General features: G+C 40.3%; 1 protein-coding gene and 1 long non-coding RNA gene across 8 annotated transcripts in view; one reads left to right on the plus strand and one right to left on the minus strand.

Annotated features, from left to right (window-relative positions):
• ARHGAP24 (Rho GTPase activating protein 24) overlaps positions 1–15,744 on the plus strand; it is a 204,797-nt gene that overhangs the window by 158,897 nt on the left and 30,156 nt on the right. For 6 of the 7 annotated variants that reach the window (XM_065837033.2, XM_065837037.2, XM_065837039.2 and 3 more), the window contains one exon: positions 13,383–13,505. In XM_065837033.2, coding sequence (XP_065693105.2) covers positions 13,383–13,505 — 123 coding nt within the window. Of the gene's footprint in view, positions 1–13,382; positions 13,506–14,561; positions 14,775–14,884; positions 14,949–15,744 lie in introns of those variants that run through there. The other variant, XM_071807954.1, reaches the window with a different exon arrangement.
• LOC139827824 (uncharacterized) lies at positions 9,151–13,329 on the minus strand. The gene is made up of 3 exons (XR_011738850.1): positions 13,234–13,329; positions 11,887–11,922; positions 9,151–10,193 (listed from the first exon to the last, which is right to left on the minus strand). It is a non-coding gene; the product is annotated as an uncharacterized lncRNA (long non-coding RNA).

The raw sequence follows: 15,744 nt of genomic DNA on the forward strand, positions 1-15,744 counted from the left end.
TGGCAACTCTAGTGCACAGCACGGTATGAGATCTTGCAGTTCCCACTATATTTGAAACAGGAGGTCTTGGGGATGAATTCAGTCATCTTACTGGCAAATATTTATCTTTTACTGACTTTTACCTTATCATAGAATGTTTATTGCTCTTCTTACAGAAATACCTTCTGCCCTATATGTTGCATGGTTTAGGGACAGTTGCTTGCTGTGTCTGTCTAGAGCACACATCACAAATATTCCATTCCCTCCATATGGAAATAACATAGTTTGCAAATAGTCACCCTTTTATTGAATTTAAAAACTTGGTCTAAGCATATGACAGAATTTTTAAGACTCCATCAAAATAACTCATTATTCAATAACTGTGTAGCTTTCAGCTTAACTGGAAAATCTTGTAAAACTTCATGGAAATCTTTTTGGCTAACTTCCAACTAACATCAACGCGCTCTTCTGTTAGTCTGTGAGGGCATCAGAAAGTTGTACCAACTCCTGCAGAGAGGATCACAGTGCATGTGGTGTTTATGAAGAGTAAATTTTTCAAAGGAATTAATGATAGTTAAATTCCTGTCTCCTGTTTTATCAGCAGCAGATATTTGCCTATCATCTTTAGGTCCTTATCTCATGCTTATGACTCTTTTGTGGTTCAGGCTTTGTCATTCTTGAGTGTCAGTGACTACCTGAAGGACAGATGCTGTCTCTTTAATATTAGCCAGTGTCTGCTGAGGGGGGTGGCTTTGTTGGTCAATACACTGCTGGTTTGCAGGTTGTCACTGATAGATTTTTGTCACTTTTCCCACTATCAGAGCTTGAACCCTTCCACCAGTGTACAGAAATTTGCCCCAAATCATGCTAGAATCAGAAATGCCTACTGGTTACCTCGAATGTTTGTCATGCACTGTCATGACTTTATAATATGAAGTTTTTCTTTCTTTCCTAGTAGGAAAAGCAAGTGTCCTAAATAGCTTTTTCTGCTTATTTACAGGCTATTTGCTTCGTACAGTTACTGGTATTTCTTAATAAGTAAATGGCTTGTAGATACTTCAGGGATATGTTTTCAACCACTATCCGTTTAAGAAATGCTAATACTTCTGAGTCCTCACAGTCGTATACCTGTGCACATCTAGAAGTTGGTATGCAGTTCAGAACAGCCCAGGGAAAGAGGCGCTGACATTGGCATGTATAAATGGACCCTTGAAGCATGTGAACACACACACACCAGCATGTCTGTGAACTTGCAAAGAAAGCAATGCAAGTGTGTGTGCATGAGCAGCTCAGAAGTGATACGGAGTGATTCGTCTCCCCCTGGAAGAGGCTCCAAAGATAGCTCATATGAATCACCCTCTGGCAGTTCTTCCTTGCCTTAAAAAGAGCTACGGTGACTAGTTCAGATTTAATGATCTGGCTGCTTGCTTCAAGTGTATCAGAGGAGCACATCTGTGAGTTTTTCTCAGATGGAAGGAGGATTGGGGGACAAAACCACCAGTCGTAGGAGCTGAAGCTCCATTGGTTTGTTGTAACCCTGAAAGCACTTAAACCTGTGAGTAGCCAAGCCTAAAATCTTTGATAAGCTTTCTCTGACTGGCCCAGTGAGGTACTTGTGAGAAGATCTAAGAAACAATAAGTTAATCTCCTTTAAGTTAACATTATGTGTAACTGCAAAAATACCTGTTTGTAATCCCCTGCCTCCTTGCCATGTCTGTCTGACAGAGGGCATTGATGTCTGCTCTTCCTTCATTCATACAGCTGGCATCAGTCCTCAAGTGTTGTTTAATTTCTTGGGACTGAAGAATTCCTGGTGCTTCTCCTAAGAAGGAGTAGACCTGTGATTAGCATTTCCCGTGTTGTGCACGTTGCTGCCAGTGTTTGAGTTTGTTATATGTGTCAAGGTTTCTGTGCATTTCCTCTTGTGTGGGAAGTTGAGCAAGTGCTAAGTGTAAAGGGGAGGATGTATATTATCCATCTCACATTTTTTCTGTACTATGAACCAAGTTAGCATTCAATGCCATATAAATATCCTTTTAAAAGCAGTACTTCAGAACGTACTGGGCTTCTCTGTACTTCCTGTTAGCCTACACTGCCAGAAAGGCCAAGTGATCTTAATCTGAAAAAGATGTCCTGTGGTATAGAGGCTCCAGCTGTCACAACAACAGTACAAAGCTACTCAAATTAGAAGTAAATTCACTCTGGGATTGTTCAGTGCTTACACGTAAGAGGTGGAAACGTGGACCATATTATCAACATGTGGCTGTCTGTGGCGTGTGCGTAACAGGACAAAGCTGAAATGAGGTTTCTGCTTATTCTTAGCTCAGTGTGCTCTGTTGCAAGGTGTGGAGATTTCCAGAACAGTGAGCACTGTTTGTGCTCTGCAGATAACTGGTGTTTGGTGGCTCTTTTTTTTCAGGGAAGCTGCACTTGAATGAGAAATCTCAGACATTTAAAGGAGTGGAGAGTTGAGCTGATAATTCATTAAGTGACGTGCTTCTGTCTGACTTAATATTGAACTGATATCCCAAAATGGTGCTAAGAGGCACAATGTTCCTGGAGGTGGCTGATTCCGGAAGAGTTTTGTGTAACAAATATCCACCACTGATGACTAAAATCCCCTGCTGCTTTACATAAGCAAAATCATCTTATGCTGAGACATAACCATATGAGGTAATTGCCTTCTGCATATGTCAGTTAGCCCACATGTTTTATTGAATAACTTTTTTCATTTATTTTCGAAACTTTTTAAACAAGCGATCTAATTATGTGTATGCATAATATATACTGGCACAGTTAGGTTATTTGCATGCTTTCGGGTTTATATCCATGCCACAAGGAGCTATTATTTTTATCTGTGATCAAATCTGAAGTCGGATATGAGTGGAAATAACTTGTTGCTCTGGAGAAATCAAGTATTTCTGTGTTTGGGTGTAATTCAGTGCAGAGTGAAAAGCACCATGCACAGAAGTTGTGAGAGTGTGGTCAGTTCCTGCTGGAAAAGAGAAACTGCTTTTCTTGGAAGCTCTTGGAAACACAGTATCTTTTCTGCCTGTTGTTTACAAAATATTTATCTTTAAAATTAGAAGAAATACAACATATTCTGTGTTCTTTTGTTACCTGAGAATTAATAACAACAACATTGTCTGCTTGTCTGTGTCCAGCAATGGCCGTTCATCATTGTATGAGACAGGATTTCAAAAACTGGCTCAAGTTATGGCTTAGCAACAATTTCACTGTCGCGGGATACTGGCCGCTTATCTCTTGATCAAAACTCTTCATTTTGGCTGGCCTCCTTATAAAGAAATAGCACAACAACTTAGCTGTTTGACTTCAGCTTTGTACTGAGTTAAACAAGGTTAGACTGATAAAAGAGTGTCTGGATTTGTACCTGCTGAAGGCTCAGGATATTCCATATTCATGAGGAACAAAAAGCTTAATAAGTAGAAGCTGAGAGCTGAAGTGAGTATGTGCTTTGAATGTTGTTCTTGTTAGATTCCGAGGCTGACACGGGTCTGGCATCTTGGCATTCTGTTTTTGTAGCTTAAAGTTCCCATGCCAATGTATATAGGTAAGTCCTCCTAGTGCATGGGTGAATTTACACTTGAGAACTTCCATTTGGGTATCGATCCTTCCATATCATCATCCATCCAAATGATCAGAAGTTCTAATTTCCTTCTAGGTCAAGTGTCAGACAAATATGTGCTGAGTAAATGACCTTTCAAAACAATCCATTTCAAGTTGGGTCTTTGCAGTTCTGTGCATTTCATGATGTGAGGCTGAAAAGCAAAGAAGGCATTTGCTGGCACAGGGCAGCCATCTCTCCAGGAGCAACAGCTCCAGGATCTTGCTTTTTTGCTAAAACAGAGTCCTTGCAGTCAACTTAGAAAGCATCTTTCTACATTGTTGACTATGTCTAGACCAGCAAATGCAGGTTTTTTTTCCCCTCTCTCTTAGAAGAGATGAATATGTGTTTGCAGAGGCTTTCTCTGAAGTAAAGTTAGACATCAGCCAAATTTCCAGTAGCATGATCATTTTGTGTGTCTAACTTGAGACGCTTCAAAGAAAGTTTTTATTGTCAAATGACAGGAGTACAGTAATTTATGTGTAAGGTGTGTCACGTAGGACAGAAAAAATAAGTATGGTATAATTATTTGTATTTCTTTTTTTCTCTTAGAATAAATCCATTGTAAGAGGTAACTGTGAAATCATCCACTAAGTCTTGTACCACCACTGATGTCTGACATTGTGATCCTTACACCCCTTCCCAAATACACAAATATATTGATGCCCTCTTCATGAGTCATATGAAAAGCCATATTTCACCACAAATTGTTACTATAAAGTAAAATAGTAAACAGGTTTTTAATAGTAAAACTGCAAGTAAACTAGTAATTTCATGGTGTGAGAACTATTAAATTTGAGAATTAATATGTAGACACTGCAGCAGTATTCCAACAACTGGCAGCCAGTGGGCAGATGAAGCAGTTAAATGTGGAGCCCTTTTTGTAATTCTGCCCTCCCCCATTTCTAACAAATACACACAACAGTGTTTAAAAAAGGTTTCATTTTCATAGTGAAGCCTTTGTATTAAATACAACAGGTCTTCTTGGTGGAACAGTGCAGTGCTGAGGATATTTGATATCTGATTGATTAATGCCTGTTTCCCTGGAGGTGGCCTGCATTCCTCCTTAAAATCATAGGGTATGCCCTATGGGCATGGCAGCCAGTGGCTGGGTAAAATGCTGTGCCCCAGAGCTGAGACTTGGCTGCAGCAATCTGCTTCTCTTGGTTATTGCAATTCAGATTTAGAAATGGCATAGCCTGCTATGGAAGTAGTAGAAATAAAGCAGTGAAATATTTGAGCATCAAAGGTCATTAAAAAAAATAATTTACTTCTATGTTCTTTTATTCTGGGGGTCACAAGTGAGTTCTGCTGTCTTTAAGCATCCAAGCTATAGTTCAGGAAGTAAATCTCTCTTGTCTCTATCCTGAGGAAGCTATCAGCTGATGTCAGAAAAATGGGAAGAAAACTCAGAAAGATGGACTCAGTCTACTTTCTTTGTCCAAAAAAAACCAAAAGGCCTTGACAGTTTGTTGTATGTTCTGTGTGTCTAAGTTTTAACTACAAAAGCCACAGTATGTTTTTAACAGTTTATGTAAGACTGTCTGTTTTATTTTTACTTTCTTGAACTTATAATTTCAGAGGAAAGCTCTTTGTGCTTGAAGTTTTGGAGGCAGGGTATTGTGATGGCGCTGTACCTCTATGCAGACAAGTATGAGCTGCAATGTTTTTTCTGTAACTGGATCAGTATTGTGTCTGCTAAGTGTAATAGTTTGTCAAGACCAGGTAAAATTATAATACATGCTTTCTCAAGAGTATTTGCTAAGTTTCATGTTAGTGCCAAAGTGTGTGTTTGGGATATTTGCAGTCAACTGCACTGATGCAATTTCTTTTCCATAAAGGTAAGAATTGCGTAGTGTAAATCTGACCTTTTTTTCCCCTGATCCGTATGCTTCTGCGAGTTCCTCACCAGCCTTCACTACACAGGCAGAAGTGATTTCACCCCAGTTAGCATGACTGGAAAAATCAAGTTAGAAAAATATTTTTTTTACTATTGTGTGGTTTCACAGAACTTCAACATAAATGAGAAAGTGGAATCGTTAATAGATGCAGAAAATGTTACCAACTCTGAAAACAGATGTATGTCACAACAATAGAAGAGCAAATGTGACAGTTCAGACTGCAAGGATGCTGACAACATAGAGAAATTCTGGAAAGCTGAAAACTGTCAAAAGCAGTGCAAAACAAGCCTCTGCCTTGCATGTGGCTCTGATAAACTGGGAAGGCAACAAGGTGTGCTGCTACTCAGGAGCTGGTGAAATGTAGAGTGTGGTTTTTTGGTTTTTTTTTGGATCTGAATGAAATGCTGAGTCGATAGGTGGTATGTTCAATTGACTATTTGGGCAGCTCAGTGCAAGATGAAACAGTTGGGGCATTTTAGGATTTGATTGATTGGCAGTCAGGGAGCCTGTAACTTCCCTAGTGTGGCCTGGCTTAGTGCTGGTTTTCTGTTTCCTTTGGTTCTTGGGATTTCCAATACTGATGACTCTGATAATGTCTCTTAAATAGAGACTTTTTCAGGGTACTCTCTTTTTGTACTTCAAGTTCTTCTCCCCATCTCCACCTTGGTCTTAGCTTCCCTGGTTGGTTTTCAACTTCACCAAGTCCAACAATCACATCTTCACTCCAAGGACATCTTTCCTCCTTCGTGATATAGGTAAGTTTTAGACAAACTGTGCCATGAAAGATAGACATTTTGTCAGAAAATACAACACTCTTGTGTATTTTCCATGGAGCAGGACTCTTTTGATGAAAGCATACAGCATATATTCTGTAACAGCCACTTAAGAAGTAATGCTAAAGCTTCTATAAATACAGAGTATTTGTCTCTGATAGTTGTACAGTGTAGGTTGTTCTTTTTTACGTGAGCTTTTGCGTGATCATGAAGAACTTTGTCCTCCAGACTACTTCAGTTTTGTGGTGAAGGAAAAAGGTGGCAGTGACTTGAACTTCAGCTGTATATTCCTATTTTCATCCTTGTACTAACAGCGTGCTCTCAATTCTTGGTAGAGCTTTACATAGTCAGGAGAAGCAAGGGCTATACTTGGCTTATGCAGAATAAAGCTTTTAAGAATTATTAAAAAAAACCCCAACCAATCAAAAAAAAAAAAAAAAAAAACCACACCCAACCAAAACCACAACAACAACAACAACCACCATACTACATTTCCACAGCTCTTGTCTGTTATTTGTTAATTCTGTGTTACAGCTGCATCATCAGAACTGGGTTCCCAGCTGATACGCAGAAGTTCGTTGCCTCTTCTCTCCACCAGCACATCTGTAAGAACATACGCTTGGCTGCTTAGCAAGCAGAACGCACAGTTCAAAAATGTTGCAAGTTTCAAGTAGCTGCATCTCTTTCTGTTCTTCAAATCCATCACCTGAGATGCAGCAGTTGCTAAGCCTTCAACATGGATCCTTATCTGCTGTGAGGAAAAGTTTCTCAACAAATCCCAAAGCCAATAAGATAATAAAATAATGTTAAAATACAATGGCATCCTAGAGCTTTGCTCCTTCACTTTACTTGTAAAATTTCAGCCTGTGTCCTGACCAAGATTTTTTCAGTTAGGTGTTTCCACTAGCCCGGGTGGCATGAACATAAAATGTTTTAGTGCTCAAACCAGTCTAACAGTTTGAGGGCAGTTTGAAGGGTAAATTGTCCAAAATCAGCTCAATGCAGGAACCTGAATCCTTCTTAAAAGACAACTACATGTGATTTCCATCAGCCTCAGGATGCACAGAGTTCATGAGCACAGGCACTAGCCAGTAGAAAAGTTCTTATGTGTACATTAAAGTCTATTATGACTATAAAATTTAAGAGAAGTTAGTTTCTTGACTCACTTCAGGATAGGTAGATCCTGTATTTGCCAGTGTCAGTATATGGAAGACAAAAATGCATAGATTTGGTCTTTTAGTAGCTCATCAGTATGTCAAGTCAGACTTCTTGGCAGCAGCAATTAGTGTCGAGTTAATATCAAGGTTTGGTAATCATAATTTCTGTTTTGTTGTTAGGAAAAATAAGAGAATAAGATTGTTCATCTTGGTCTCTGATATTCTACTATCCTCTACAACTTGCAGACATAATTAGGATTAAAAATCCTCAATACAAATGCTGTAAAATGAAAGTTGTTAAAGGAAATGCAGATGAGGTTTTTCCAGAGAAATAAATTCAATATTTCACTTAAAGTGCAGTCCTTTGCAGCATATGGGGAGATTTAAGAACACAAAGTGTAGTGGAAGAGAGTCACAAATTCTATTGTAATTATTGGTGTTTTGCTTGTGAGGTAATACTTACTGGAGTCCTGATCAGGAACTACAAATCACGTAGTCTTACCATGCATCTGAAGGGAGAAAAGCGTCCTGTTTCATTGCACACACCTATGACACTTATTTCTACGTGGGGCTATGTTTGGAAGATTTATGCAAAACACAGATATGCACATTTCTGAGTTGCAGCCTGGTTGTCTGGAGTATCAGTTGTATGAGATCAGCTCTTCTGCCGTAGAGGCTGGTACAGCCATGAGGCTTCGGCTGGTCCAGGGAGGTGTGGGAGGAGAGGGTGGCCTTGGTCAGTGCATACATGCAGAAGTGGTGATGGGCAGGAGTGGCTGGAAGAGAATTCCAGACCATATGGCAGTGAGAACTATTTAAAAGAAAAACAAGGTACAAAAATGGAGAAAATAAAAGTGAAAGCAGAGTGAAATGGAAAAAAACCAAAGGACTCCTCAGGCAAGTTTTTCAGAAATTTTCTCAATATTGGCTCTTAAATATTTTTGTAAGTTACGTGGCTTGATTTATTTTATTTTTTTTTAATGAGATGATGAATAGCCAAAAGTTCCTATTCAAATACCATATGGAGGTGCATTCAGTGTATTCATCCAAAACACCAGAAGGCTTAAGTTTTACTATTTAGCATTTTCCCAAGAAACTAAAAATTTAGAAGACAAATGTGTTGCATCTAACCAGGAGGGTGTTTCTGAAGAAAACACAGGTTCTGTTACAGTGCCTTTGACCATCTTTTAGTTCCCAAGCCGAGAGCGAAGGGTTCAGAAGTTGTGGCAAAGAGAAATGCACAAGGAAGGAGGGAACTATTTCACTTCAAAATTGGCCCCTAAATTTCTTTTTGTTAGGATGTGAATATCCTTCTGAGGTTGGCCATGACATTCTCAGCTCAGAAAAATCAGATTAATCCCTACTTTTTTGATGTTCCTCCTGGGAGAAAATTCTCTTTTAAGCAGACAGTATGAATTTAATCCCCTCGCATTCTCAAGAATGATGCAACTACTGTTTGCAAGAAATTCAAGATGCTTTTAGAAGGACAAGCAAATATTTCATTCAGAGTTCAGCCTGGGTACGTTCAGGTAAGAGAAAGGTTTTGGGTTAGACAGGATGAGACTACAAAGGAAAAAAAAAAGAGCAACTTGCCCAACATGCTTCCCTCTGCCCCCCCATTTAATGCAAAAAGTCTGTGTGTTCACATTTAATTGACAGATGATTAAAAGGAGGAGAGCTAAGAAGTCTGGTGTTTCAGGAAACAATCACGCTGAAGAATTCAGTCACTGCCTCTTTATGTTTTTCTGAGCCTGCAGTGCGGTGCTGCAAGAGCAAGTGCAGGCTATTCCCTTGTTTTCCCCCGTGGAGCAGATTTCCTCCAGGAATTGGCCTTTCCATATTTTAATTGATATTTTATTTTTTCCAGTTGCTGGCAGGAGTTCTTAAAATACCTCGCTTGTACCCAAGCGGCACTGGTGGGGTGCTCAGAACTGCACCCAGCATGGGGCTGAGTGCTCACCGGCTGTGCTGATCAGCCAGCCCAGCAGAATCTGTACGTACTGGTTACTGAGCGCCTGATGGAGGCGGGACGGGGCCCTGGGGAGCCTGTGCGTCATTCTAGGGGGACAGGAGGAGAAATCTGACCTCTTCACAGTGGAAGATTCATCGTGGCATTGTGCTGTTTCACTGCTTCTGCTCCAAATGGATATTATGAATAGATTTCTTTAATAAATAACGATTCATTTCTGATGCTGCCACAAAACAGATTAGAATCATATAATCATAGAATGTCTTGAGTTGAAAAGAACTCATATGGATTACTGAGTCCAGTTAGAGATTGGTTAAGGATGCAGGAACAAAAAAATGTGATATTACATTGTAGTTTTGAGAATCAGGATACATGCAATTTCTTTTGGTGCAGTTATCAGAGTAAGGAAGAAATAGGATTACACATCAGTTGTGTCAACAGCAACTTTTCATCTAGAATATAAAATAGTAGAATAGTTTGGGTTGGAAGGGACCTTCAAAGCTCATCTGGTCCAACCCCCTGCCATGAGCTGGGACATCTTCAACCAGATCAGGTTGCTCAGAGCCTTGTCCAGCCTGGCCTTGAATGTCTCCAGGGATGGGGCATCCACCACCTCTCTGGGCAACCTGGGCCAGTGTTTCACCACCCTCATTGTAAAAAATTTCTTCCTCATGTCTAGCCTGAGTCTTTTCTACTTCAGTTTAAAACTATTGCCCATTGTCCTATGTGCCACAGTCAGCTTCTTTTTTCAGGTAGACTGGGTTCTGTTCCTTCCAGGTCCTGTGACACCTGCAAAACAAGGAAAGGAAAAGATGGGAAAAAAAAGTGGAGTTTATATTCTAGCCCCTCAAGTTGTCCAGTCACGAGCCTCAGTCCACACGATGAGGCATTATTCATACTTGGACTGCAAATGCAGGAAAGGAAATTTGAGAAGGCATAGTCTGCAGCTACACAACAGTACAGGTAAATCCATTGATTTGCACGCCCACAGGAAAGGAATAAGGATCCATTCACATCTGTAATGGACTTCATGCTGAGCACCATTTTCACATTGAGGTACTTAATGCCAGTATCAGTGGTATGAATAGATGTCTGATTTTTGGAGACTGAGATCTACTCATGGCTCATTGTTACCATAACAAGAATATTATAAGCGGGGGGATGGAAGTAGACTGGAGATTCTAAACAGTGTCTTTTAGATGTGTCCTGTGGACTTCCTGAAGATTCAGAAAAGTCATTCTAAATCTGTTTTTGTTTGTCTAACGCTGCTTATCTGAGATGGCTCCTTCCTGAATCCTGGTCATTTCTTCTTATCTGTTTCCCGGTCTTGTTCGTTTTCTATTCTAAATATAGTCCAATTAAAAATTAACATTTGCGGTAAAACACAAATCCAACATGAGCTATTGTATCCCCAAAAACCTTTTAGTGAGGCTTCAGTCCTTGAATAGTAACTACATCAATACACAAGTAAAAGAACCCTGCAAGATCTGGTGTTGTGGTATGAAAGCAAGGAGTTGCATTACAAAGTAGACAGATCTAGAATTGATATAAAACTATGAAGCTCCTTCTGTTAAGACAGCTTTGCTTTCTTATCCCAAAAGAAAATGCAACCAATCTTTGTTTTCCTTCTCTGCAAAATTAAACACAGATTGTGTATTAGCTGAGTGGGTGTTTACCTAAATTAGTTGTTTAGAGTACTGTTCCGGAACTCCCACTGTAAATTAACTACCTAGACATAAGGAATGAATCCAGTTTATCTGAAGAACATACTCCCATTTGGTAGAACATGGTGACTGAGTAAATTTAAATATGCAGGGTATGAAAAGAATATGGAGTGATCTGACAGAGACCTGAGAGGGGGGCCATCACTTGGCTATGGCTGCCATCTTTTTTGTTGTCTCTTTATTAAGAAAATCAGGTAAACTCTTGTTTTATTCCTGAATCTGATGTGTATGTTGTGTGAATGCATCTTTTTGTTCTTTGTGTGTGGCACCTTGCAGGATCGTGGTCCATTAAAACAAAAAAGCTACAGTACAATATGGTAGGTTTTTTTCAGCTGCAAAAAGGGCACAACTATGTTGCGTGCTTTTTCTCTATACTTATGACTATTATATTTAATACCTGTGACAGTATATTGAGGCTTTCTGTTTATATGTATATTGAGGCTTTCTGTTTATATCTTTATTTTTGAGTGTTTTCAGGGTGAGAACTCTAGATGATATGTAAAATATGGCATTTTCTGTAGACTGTAGACATTGTAATGTCTCTTTATGCTTGAGATCTGTCCTCATCCTGATCAAGATGGCTATGGAAAAGGTAGCAACAGGGAGCAAATTTGCAGGACCTGACTGTGTGCTTTCTGCTGGGCAGGGTTGATGTGAAGGGGTATTTGGGATGCCAGTGCTTCCTCCTCCCCATACGCTTATTTTCCATTTCTTGAAAGGTAAAAATGACAGAACATTAACATAGAAGAGGGACTTACATTTTGTACCAATTCTTAGGCTGGTCACTGAACATGCTAAAAAAAAAAAAAAAAAAGTTATTTAGCTTCTGCTGATGCTTCTCTAGTGTTGGCACTTAAAATACGTTCACCCTGCCTTGAACTGTGTCTTCGAAAAACAAGTAGTATTCTTCATGCTTTTGAACTGTGTTATAGTCTGAAATGTGTTCTTCAGGTTGTTGGGTTACTTCTTTGGAAGCCTTTTTGGGGAACACATGATACATGGATGGCTGTATTTTGACTGTAGAAAATGAGTCTCTCTCTGCCTCCAAGTTCAAACTTAAGTTTTGAATAATGATGTAAAACTTGTTCTGAAGTCTTCAGTAGAATCTGCCTATGTATGGAAAAATACGGCTTTTGTGTTCACCAAATTTTAATTCTCTTTTACAGTTGTGTGTCCTAATTTGTAAAGTGTGGACTATACGAGTAGGTTCATTCATAATGGTTGTGCCAGGAAGTCATGGTTGGATATTCTAGCCCCGGTGAGATTTCTGTTTAGAAATGTGCTGTTCCAGTGCCCAGCACTAAGCATGGCACACTTCAGAAGACCTCCCAGGGGCAGAGTTCTTGCTGTAATGAACAGAGAGATTTACTTCAAATACAACTAGAATCAAAAAAGAGGGATGGAGGAAGCTGGAAAGAGATGAACACAGAACTCAGGGGATTTCTAGGTGCATGGGATTTGTGTGTGAAGTATTCTTGTGTGCCCTTGGCTCAGGGAACGGGCTTCACAGTGTCTGGTGCTGTTGTTCTGGAGGGTTTGCTCTTTCTGAGGTGCTGGAAAGGTGGTTTGAATCCCCCCACTGCTCTTGCATTAACATCATACCTGTTAGGATGAAGGTGAAGCAGTACAAGGAGTGTGAAAACCTGGAGCTGTGGCAAACCGAGTTCTGATTTTGACCTTCCTGATATCAGCCCATTCTTAATAAACGATAATAAGACAGTGTGTTCCCTCTTAATCTAATGCTCATCAGACCCATCCAGGGCAGTGAGTTGTACAGTGTCAGCTGCCTTCTCCTTAGAGATTCACAGCAATACTTGAGTGTATCGAATGTCATTGCTGCAAATGTGACACATTGTGTTCCGGAAAATAAAAAGAGAGTTGTCCCCGCTTGTTCAAAGCACACTGATCTCTCTGTGTTCATCCTCTCCGTTGTGGTACAGTAACTGCTGCACAACTTCTAGTGTGTATATCAAGTTACAGATTAGTGCGGGCCCCGTGGTTCTTGGAACAGCATGGGGCTGTTTTTGTTTACCAATGACATTTATCCTCTCATTTCCTTTTGGAAGCATGACAGCTCCTGGCTGTCTGATGAGGACTGTACTTACAGGACCTTCTTTTCATGCCGCGTCTGATGGTAAACACTTCAGTGCATGGTATCTGTTTCTGCTTATTATAGGGCTGCTATTTCTGCTTTCAGCAGTCGGTCTGGCAGGAAAGCAAAAGAGTTTCTAAGTGTGGTTATGTTCTCTTGCAGGAGGAGACCGAGAGCGGATGACAGCTAATCATGAGACGTACCTTCTCATGGCGAGCACGCAGAATGACATGGAGGATTGGGTGAAATCCATTCGCAGGGTTATATGGGCACCATTTGGAGGAGGTGAGTCAGTGAGGGAACATGCAAGGCTCCCGGATATAGCAAGGCACATAAGGGTTCTTCTGCCATCTCCGTCACAGCCAGAGTTTTGGAGTGAAGAGGAAGAGAGAAGAATGGTCTAGATCTTTCCAAAAAAGTGGAGTAAACCCTTTGTTTTCACTTGCAACGCAGGTATCAGGCGTGTTCCCATGCATGGGTCACAATTAAAAGGCTTTAAACTGCCTGGAACCACTTCCCTTGATGAAGGTAGCACATGATAGCGCATTATAGCACATTACCAAGGTGAGGGGAGCTTTCGCAGAAAGTTGGCCTATGAAATAATCTTTCCTGCAGGGAGAAGTGTGGCAGTTCCTTAAAGTCACCAGCTAAAGGACCATCCATGTGTTTCATAAATGCCTGTAACAAGAAGCTATCAGTGATTCTTCTGCAAGTGATGGCTAAGAGCAGCAATACTATTATATAAAGCTGTGCACTCCAATGTGAGCCTCAGAATAATAGCACTAGTATTACAGCATAGATTCTTTTCCTTTTGATTGGCATATCCAATAATTTCAGTAGTACTGGACCAAAATGTATTGTTGAATGTCTAGTCTTTTTTAAAAGCTCTCTTATGTTGAGTAGGCTGTAATTACTATCATTATTTTCATCATTATTATTCTGGTGATAATATCTATATTATTATTATACCAATATGATTCAGATACTTGCATAAAACATTGGTACATTAATCAGACTGCTCCTTGGACCTCTTAGATCTCCCAAGTTTGGTGACAGAAATATTTTTTCCACTATGAAAGAACACCTGTTATACGTGAGCTGCGTTTTGGTCTTGTCTGCAGGTAGTGTTAGACTGAAAAAGTAAGCAAATTGGGATTGTGTGTTCTGTTTCATGACTGAGAAGAGCAGTTGTCACTGAAAACCATGATTACCGACTGCAAATATCTTGTTTTCAACTGTCAGGTAGACCACAGGAGAGAGGATGGGAGGGACTGAAGGAAGCTGCTGTTTTGAACACAACTTTTCTTGTCAGACACCCATCTTCCTTTGTGTTTTACTCAGGTTATGCTGTTCTTAGGAGCGAGCTTTGGCCTCACTGCTGGGCTGCTCTGACAGGCTTGGGTCAGCTGGGACTTGCCGGGCACCTCTGCAAACTACTGTCTTCTCTGTGGCTGCTCCTGCGGACATGTGCACTGGAAAGATGGTGCTAAGCAGGCGTCTCACTGGGGTCCACCCTATACGTTAATGAGCTGGCACAGTCCTGGATCTGGGCATGTAGGTCTTACAGGAGGATGCTTAAAAAATGAAACAAAAAACAAACAAACAAACCAACCCCCAACACCACAAAGTGAAAGATTTCTCCTAAAAGTTGCAATCTTCTACAGGTGTATCGAGTATGTTTGGGAGAAGGGGAGGTAGGAGAAGCACAATCTTCTGCATTTAGGCTAGGTAAGAAATCTGCTTGTTTATATATCACAAAGATTGCCCATCCCCAACTTTCTCTTTGTAAAGTAGGCCTCGTGTTGAGCTCCTCAGTGTTCTGTTCCTCCAGTCCAGTAGCAGCATAAGCTTCTGTGGAAATAATCAATTTGGGAGCATAACAGAAGTGGATTTTTCAAAGAGTATCTTTGTGGTTTTTGCACTTGGCTTCCACCACCTCCATATCCCTGTGTGGCAAATAATGAAGAAAGGCAACTCTACAGTTCTGCAAGTGAAGTGTCTCTGTTTTACAGGCAGGGAGCTGAGATGAGGTGAAACTGCATTTCTGTCCAAAGTCCATGCACAGAGCTATGAATAGAAATCAAATCTCCCAGGTACTGACCCTGTGCTTTCTTCACCAGCCCCTCTTTTGCTTTTATAGGGCAAGAACTATTTCTGGTTTACAGCTGGGAATCCTTCCAGCCACCATGAAAATTCTCAGGACACCGTCATTGTTGTAGGAGCGTTTAATGCCAATTATTGAGGGAAGCACCTCACTGAGGACTTTGCATGCTGATATGAATAGAACAAGAGATGGATGCAATCCTTGAATTACTGTTTAAATTCATTTGTAGTTAAAACACTTATAAATATTTTTTTCCCTATTGGATTTCTTCAGAAAATACACTGACTTCAGGGTTATTTGTATTGGGAAGCAAACAGTTAACTCCCTGGAAAATATGAGAATAGGTGGAACATGATTTTGGGTTTAATGTTCACAGAGAAGATCTGACTGTGATAAGCAGGCAAAAACAGTATCATGGGA

The sequence above is a fragment of the Patagioenas fasciata genome, chromosome 4 (genome assembly GCF_037038585.1).
Source record: "Patagioenas fasciata isolate bPatFas1 chromosome 4, bPatFas1.hap1, whole genome shotgun sequence".
Lineage (NCBI taxonomy): Eukaryota > Metazoa > Chordata > Aves > Columbiformes > Columbidae > Patagioenas > Patagioenas fasciata.